This window comes from Alligator mississippiensis, chromosome 7 (assembly GCF_030867095.1).
Source record: "Alligator mississippiensis isolate rAllMis1 chromosome 7, rAllMis1, whole genome shotgun sequence".
NCBI lineage: Eukaryota > Metazoa > Chordata > Crocodylia > Alligatoridae > Alligator > Alligator mississippiensis.
Genome location: NC_081830.1, coordinates 13,245,873 through 13,253,395, shown reverse-complemented (window position 1 = coordinate 13,253,395; position 7,523 = coordinate 13,245,873). Strand labels below are relative to the sequence as shown.

General features: G+C 54.5%; 1 protein-coding gene across 1 annotated transcript; it reads right to left on the bottom strand.

The window, feature by feature from the left end:
• Positions 1-3,681: 3,681 nt before the first annotated feature.
• FAM136A (family with sequence similarity 136 member A) lies at positions 3,682-7,071 on the bottom strand. The gene is made up of 3 exons (XM_006262573.4): positions 6,942-7,071; positions 6,498-6,638; positions 3,682-5,337 (listed from the first exon to the last, which is right to left on the bottom strand). The coding sequence occupies exons 1-3, from the start codon at positions 7,026-7,028 to the stop codon at positions 5,149-5,151; spliced, it is 417 nt and encodes a 138-aa protein (XP_006262635.3). The 5' UTR covers positions 7,029-7,071; the 3' UTR covers positions 3,682-5,148.
• Between the last annotated feature and the right edge of the window lie 452 nt (positions 7,072-7,523).

Sequence of the window (7,523 nt, the reverse complement as noted above, 5' to 3'; positions counted from 1 at the left end):
GCCCCGCCCCGCCCCGCCCCGCCCCCCCGGCTGACCCGCGGCCAATATAGATATTACAGTGTTCAGCTCCTAACACAGAGAAGCGGGGGTGTAGGGTCGTTCAGGCAGGGACAAGCCTGGCCATGACTTATTTGTTTGTGGCACCCTTCACAGGATCTGGTGGCACCAGAGGGTGGCTCAGCGCCCCGGCTGAGAATTGCTAGTCTGATGCAATGGATTTTGTGAGAAAAGAGGTGTTTTGATTAAATGCCTCAAAGAACTTTGCTTCTTATCACGAAGTAAATCTGCCTCGCGCATGACACCCGCGCCAGCGGCCGATCGCGACGTTGGGTGGGAACTCTAGTGGAGCCAATAAGTACCAATCAGGCCTGTCAGGGTGGGCCACAACCCCCCTATAATCCCTTGAGTAGAGGCCGTGAGAACATTCAAAACTCAAAGCACGAGGTAGCTGCAATGCTGCTGAATGCACATCCTGACGGGGCGTGGTTTCATCGTTGGTCGGGTCGGAAGGGACCTGAGCAGATCATCAAGTCCGACCCCCTGCCGTGGCAGGAAAGAGCACTGGGGGCAAACGACCCTGGCAGGGTGTTCTCTTAAAGACCCCCAGAGTAGGAGCCAGCACCACTTCTCTTGGAAGTTGGTTCCAGGTCCTAGCCACCCTGACAGTGAAGTAGCGCCTCCTGATATCTAGTCTGAATCTACCCTCTGCCAGCTTGTGACCGTTATTTCTAGTCACTCCTGGGAGTGCTCGGGGGAACAGGGACTCCCCCAGTGCCTGCTGGTCTCCTCTGACTAGTTTGTAAACAGCCACCAGGTCCCCCCTCAGCCTTCTCTTGTGGAGGCTGAACAGGTTCAGGTCCCGTAGCCTCTCCTCGTAGAGCCTGCCCTGCTGCCCCCTGACCATGCAGGTGGCCTTCCTCTGGACCCTCTCCATATTGGCCACATCCCTTCTGAAGTGCGGCGCCCAGAACTGGATGCAGTACTCCAGCTGCAGCCTGACCAGTGCCGCACAGAGTGGGAGGATCGCCTCCCTGGACCTGCTTAAGGTTCATCTGTGGATGCATGACAAGGTGCGGTTGGCCTCCCTGACTGCGTCCCCACACTGTCAGCCCATGTTCATTTTAGCATCAATAATGACTCCAAGATCCTTTTCTGCCTCTGCACTGATGAGAAGGGAGTTCCCCAGCCTGTAGGTATGCTGCTGGTTCTTCCTCCCCAGGTGCAGCACCTTGCACTTGTCAGTGTTGAAACCCATCCTGTTCTCATCCGCCCACCCCTGCAACCTGTCTAGGTCCGATTGCAGCCTATTCCTCCCTTCTAGCGTGCCCACTTCTCCCAACATCTTAGTGTCGTCTGCAAATTTGAACAGGGTGCTTTTTACACCCGCGTCCAAGTCGCTGATGAAGATGTTGAATGGTGCGGGCCCGAGGACTGAGCCCTGGGGAACCCCACTGCCCACATCCCTCCAGATCAAATAAGACCCGTCCACCACCACTCTCTGGGTGCGACCCTCCAGCCAATTAGTGACCCATCTGACTCTGTAGGTATAGATGCCACAGTCTCCTAGTTTTTTAATGACAATGGGGTGAGAGGCGGTGTTGAAGGCCCTCCTAAAGTCCAGAAAGACTATGTCCACCGTGACACCTGCGTCTAAGGATTTTGTGACTTGGTCATAGAAGGCCACCAGGTTGGTCTGACAGCACCTGCCTCCAATAAACCCATGTTGGTTGCTCCTAAGCATAATCTCCTCTGCTGGCCCCTCGCAGACATGTGCCAGGATAATTCTCCCAAAAAGCTTACCCAGGACCGAAGTAAGACTAACTGGCCTATAGTTCCCTGGGTTCTCCTTCCTCCCATTTTTGAAAATGGGAACCACATTGGCCCTTTTCCAGTCCTCTGGCACCACACCAGAGCACCACGAGTGCTTGTAAAGCTGTGCCAGAGTCCTGCAATGACCTCTGCCAATTCCCTCAGCACTCTGGGGTGGAGATCATCAGGACCTGCTGATTTATAGTCCAATCCCTCCAGAAGTTCCCTGACTAGACCGGGGTGGGGAAAATACATGGAAAACTGGCTTTTCCCTCTCAGGCTGGCAGAGTTCCAGCCTGCTTGGGGTCCCTTGCCCCACACTGGGTCTAGGAGGCATTGGATCAGGACTAACCACTGATGTTTACAAATGAGTCTTGATACAAAAACGGTTGTGAACCACTGGGCTAGGCCTTGGAACATGCAGCCAGTCCCATCGCCCCTGGGTGCACACAAAAGCTGGGGCAGCGCAGTAGCCGGCCACCACTCAGGCAGGGCATGTGGCCATGCAGATGGGATGGGGCTGCAGGCAGGTGGGAAGCAGTGTCTGGGAACTGGATGGGTGGGTGGGACCAGGATCACAGGGTGGTGATAGTATAGGGCCTGGGGCAGAGCTGCAATGCACTCTCCATACTCCCCTGCCCACAGAACTGGCACCTGTCACAGGGAAGTGTGTGCAGCAGATTGCAGCTGTCCCAGACCCCAACCCTGCACTGTCATCACAAGATCCCAGCCCTGCCTGCCCATCCTGCTCCTGAATGCCGCTCCCTGCTCACCTGCAGCACCATCCCAGCCACCCAGCTGAGTGTGGAGCAGATCCACTTGGAGAGGTTTGATGTGCTGTGGTGTGGAGGGAGGTGGGGTGCGGGGTGCTTACCCAACCTACAACAGCTCACCAAAACTCCCTAAGTGGCCCTCAGACCCAAATAATTGCCCACCCCCAAGATAAACTCTTCTCAGTGGTGGCAGATGACAGAACAAGAAGCAATGGTCTCAAGTTGCAACAGGGAAGTTTAGGTTGGATACGAGTAAAAACATTTTCACTGGGAGGGTAGTAAAAGCACTAGAACAGGCTACTCAGACAGGTGGTAAGAATCTCCATCCTCAGAGGTTTTTAAGACCCTGGCAGACAAAGCCTTGGCTCGGATGACCTAGTCGGGGATGGTCCTGCTTTGAGCAGGGGGACGGACTAGATGATCTCCTGAGGTCCCTCCCAACCTGAATTTTCTGTGATTCATAACAAACATGAGGACTGATACCAATAACAGTTATGTTGCTCTTTGGTTCCAAAGCAGAATGTAAGAGTTGTTTTGAGTGTTCCCTGTGAAGCCCGTGGGCTCTAATACAGAATGAAGAAGTAATACCAGGAAGCCAACAAAATAAAATGGTCGTGTTGGAGCCCAGGAAACACAACAAGGATTTTTGTAGGTGATGTCCTTTATTGCAGAGGTTCCCAAGCCCCAGGCCCTGGCCTAGTACTGGGCCACAAAGGGTTGGCTGCCAGTCCGCATGAAGGTTGGCTGCTGGACCGAAAGTCCAGAAGTGACAAGCATACTGCAGACCAGCAGCCAACCCTTTTTTATACTTAGTGTAAAAAAGGGTGGGCTACCGGTCCACCGTATGCCAGTCACTTCCAGACTGCAGTATGCTGGTCCGTGGTCACTTCCGGTCCACAGTTTAAAAAGGTTGGGAACCACTGCTTTATTGGACCAACAGCATAGCTGGGACAGACAGCCTGAGATAATCTTTTGAATGTGGCATAAAGACTATCCCAACCATGCCCATTAGTCATATCAAAGACAGTGCCCACAAAAAGCCTCTCCCTCTCTAATAAAAGAAGACAAAAATCAAGTCCATCTCACAGCACGGCAGTGATCATCTTTTTTCAATAGCAGAGTTTCCTCAAAATTTATTTTTAATCATATTTTAGAAAACAAGTCAGTTTTGAAAAGGACAAGACGACAGTCGTGTTCAGCACAGGTAGTCACAGGATGGGACAAAATAAGTCAATAGAACAGCATCTCCCCTGACCAGATGCTCACAAGTACGCATCCAGTCAATAGATGCTCCTGTTTTGTCATCTTCATCTTTCTGTCTGCTGGTGATCATCTCTTTGCACCTGGCTTTCCTTCTTTGGTAAGATCCCCAAATTCAGAATTACCCACATAGCCCTGCATCAGAGGCAGCCGCTAATGCTGCTGTAAGCCTCCAAAGGCCACCAACCTGGTCCAGGGAATCAGACCCAGCTCCTCTGTGGTAGTCCTTGCCCTTCTTGCTCTGGGGGATCAGGATTCTGTGTTGAGCCTGACCGGCAGCATGTAAATGGCTTCCACTGCTGTGAATGCCCTGAATCTCCTGGCAACACTTCCGTTTTATCCTTGAGTAATGCAGCCAGGGCCTCTATGGATTTAATCAGATGCTTTCTGGCAGGAAGACCAGACAACACAGTGCTGCAGAAGCAAAGGCACTGGTGCTTAGGCCACATTGCATGGAACAGTGTGCCTGAATTAACCCTGTGGTTATGGAGTTTCCAGCCCAGACCTCCCAGTCTCTACCTCAATGTAAATCATAAGCAATTCCACTGAACTTGTCAACCCATGGAGAAGAGGAGCAGCAAGTGGCAATGGTCAGTCCTTTTCAAAGGGCCCCTGTTTCCTGCAAGGGATTCAGTTCTCCAGAGAACACCTGGGAGATTTTTGCACACACTATCACAGTCATTTGCTCTCTTAAATAACCAGAGAAGCAGAGTGTGGCAAGCTGCCTGGGCCAGACCTGGAGAGAGGACCTGTCTCCAAAGCAGATATTTATCACAGTACCCCAGAGGAAGGGAGGAGGCAGGGATATCAGATCTCAGGGCTCCAAGGGGCCAATTCAAATCCAGGCAGTGGCTACCACTTTGAGCTGAGGACCCATGCTTCCACTTCTGTTTCTCCTGTCCAGACTGACTAGGCAACATGGGGGAAGCTACCACTGCTGTTCTACAGGTTAAGCCCCTTCTGGCTCCAGGGTTGTCCCTCCAGCACCTTCCAGCAGCCCTATATACAATGTCAGGGAGGAAAGGGGCCAGGTCAGTAGAGAACAGTGCTCTTATGGGCAGCACTTACACCACCTGCCAACTCTTTGAGGACTGGGGCAAAGTCATAGGTATCTCTCCGCTACTCGAGACACTGCTCAGATCAGCACCAGCCATTTCATCCGGACCAGCTGCCTGGGCGTGAGCCACTGCAATGGCTTACAGTCAACACAAAAACAATCTCCCCTCCATTTTCCACACAAAATTCCGTCTATATGACTCTCTGAATATCTGAATACCTCCCCCTAACCCTGCCCTGGGTGGTGTTTCTACTGCTCGAGGGCAGCCAAGCTCTCCTTCATCTTCTTGGTCATGCCGGGGATGAGCTGCATATGGTCATCCACGCACTTCGTCACACAGGCCTCCAGATGCTGCTTCACTTGCTGCTCCTTGCTGCCCGAGTCCAGCATGTCTTTGGCTTTGTCACTGCAGTGCATGGTGCAGCGTGTCAGGCGATCCTGCAAGGGGTTAGAGAGCAAAGGCAAGAGCGGGGCTTGGGGGCTGGACCAGCTGAGCCATGATCCTACCAACTCTGAGGGGTATGTGGTTCTTCAGGGCACTGTGGAAGAGGACAGATGAGGCCTGCTGATGGCTGGACAGTTCATTCTGCTTCAGCCACATGTACGACGTGCTGGGGCAGCGGAGAACACCCTGCATCAGAGCCCCCGGATTCACACTGGCATCCTCCCTAGAGACCACCCCTGAATGATGCCCATCTGCTAATGTCCCTTTCACCTCGAGGTCACCAGTGTGAACCAAGCCTAGACCAGCAGCAACCTGAAGGTGGTGCAGTGGCTGCAGAATGCTCTACATGAAACACATGGCAGGTGCCAACCCGATTTCCAGCAAGTGTCTACCTCTCAACAAAAAATAAAAGCACAGCACTGCTGGCTCCCCCAGCCCCTGAATGCCTCTGGAGTGATCCTATTAGCATACAAAGCCCTGCCAAAGCACTGGAGCAGGAAGGAGGCTGTGGGGGGAATCAAGTTGTTTGAGAGGGGAAGAAATGTGTGGTGGTCTCAGCAGTAGTCCAGGACTTGGATACAAGTCCACACTTGGCAACAGATGTTTAACATGACCTTGGCCAAGCCCTGGAACCTGCAGTTTTAGTTTCCTACACATCCCATGAGGCTGGCGGTGCTTTGTGTCCTCACACATGTGTTTGGAGAATAAATACCATTCGGGAGGGCGTGGAACACTCAGGGATGACAGCAAAGGGGCCTTAGAAGAAGCCAAGACAGAGAAAAGCCTGCACCCTGCCCAAGCCACACCTGCCTCAAGGGTGCACAGAGGACTCACTGCCAGCCTATTCCTCCAGCACTGAACACAGCCTGACAGAGACCCTGAGCCTTGCTGAGACAGGCTGGGTCTGAGCAGACAGAGAACAGCAGTTCTCCAAGCCACAGCCCCCACACTTATCTTCCCCCTGGCACTCCATTTACACTAAGTGCTCTACATTACCCAGCCCCTTTTGTGTCTGGATTGCTCGTGCCTTCCCTCAGCAGAAGTACCAAGAGCACAGTTTTCCTGGAGGGCTGTACTTTTCCCCACCCCACCCCACCTCCCCTGCAAGACCCCTTGGGACCAGCTCCGGGGTCCTGGGGTACTTTGCCCTCACCTGAAACCTCTCCAGCTCGCTGGTGACGATGGACTGGGCCCGGGCAAAGGGTGCGTGGCAGCGCTCAATGCACTGGTGTACCTGCTGCATGCCGACCTTGTCGTTGTCACAGCAGCTGGCGCTGCATCGGAACATGTTCCCCTGCAGGTGACACACACGGCAGGGGTCACACCTACTGCTGGGCTCTCCCAAGGGATCTGTGCACCCAAAATGCTCCCCCCACCCTGCCAGGGCAATGGGTCCCAGAAGCAATGACCTTGAACACCACACTGACCTCCCCACCGCCTGCCCCAGGCACAGGGGACGTGCAGTGCAGGCGCTGCAGGGCACAGTGGAGCAGAGCGTACCCCCCATTGCCCACTGCTCCCCCCTGCCCCCCCCGAGCATGCACCGCTAGGGCTGCCCCACTTCCAGGGGCAACATAGTGCAATGCAAAAGCAGTACCTGCATCTTGCGGATGCTCTCCCTCTCCAGCCGCTGCACCATGCCATCCACAGCCTCCTGCACCCGGCTCTGCTGGGCTTCAGCCATGCTGCCTGCAACAGCCGCGTGGGTCGAGAGAACAGGAACCGGCGCGCGCATCCGCTTCCAGGCTCACTTCCGAGGGGCCTGGACGCGGCCACAGCGGCCCCCGGTGCCCGGCCCGGGTACTGCATCTGGGTGGCAGTGTTTGTACAGCACCGAGCACGACATGGCCCCCAAACCCTGGTGTCTCCCCCCAGGGCCACCTGCCAAGCAATAAACCGGTGGCACTCAGAGGGCAGCATGCTACCTGTGGGACCCCTGGCCAGGCCTCTCTGGCTCAGGGGTTGGGGATGGTGTAATAGCACTTTACTTCTGTTCTTTATGTCAGGGGTTTTCAACCAGGGGTACGCGTGCCCCTGGGGGTACTTGGGATGGCCTCAGGGGGTACTCAGCGGCGGGTGTCACCACTGGCACTTCCACCACCACTGTGCTGCTGGCACGCTCACTGAACTGCCGCTGGGAGGTCACCCCCGACCCTCCCAGGCTCATTGACAGGCCGCT

Excerpts from the sequence above, each read along its gene's own strand:
- FAM136A (XM_006262573.4), bottom strand. The coding sequence starts at position 7,028 with ATGGCTGAAGCCCAGCAGAGCCGGGTGCAGGAGGCTGTGGATGGCATG. Across the intron at positions 6,639-6,941 it reads AGAGCATCCGCAAGATGCAG|GGGAACATGTTCCGATGCAG; the intron begins GTACTGCTTTTG and ends TGTCACCTGCAG. Across the intron at positions 5,338-6,497 it reads GCGAGCTGGAGAGGTTTCAG|GATCGCCTGACACGCTGCAC; the intron begins GTGAGGGCAAAG and ends AACCCCTTGCAG.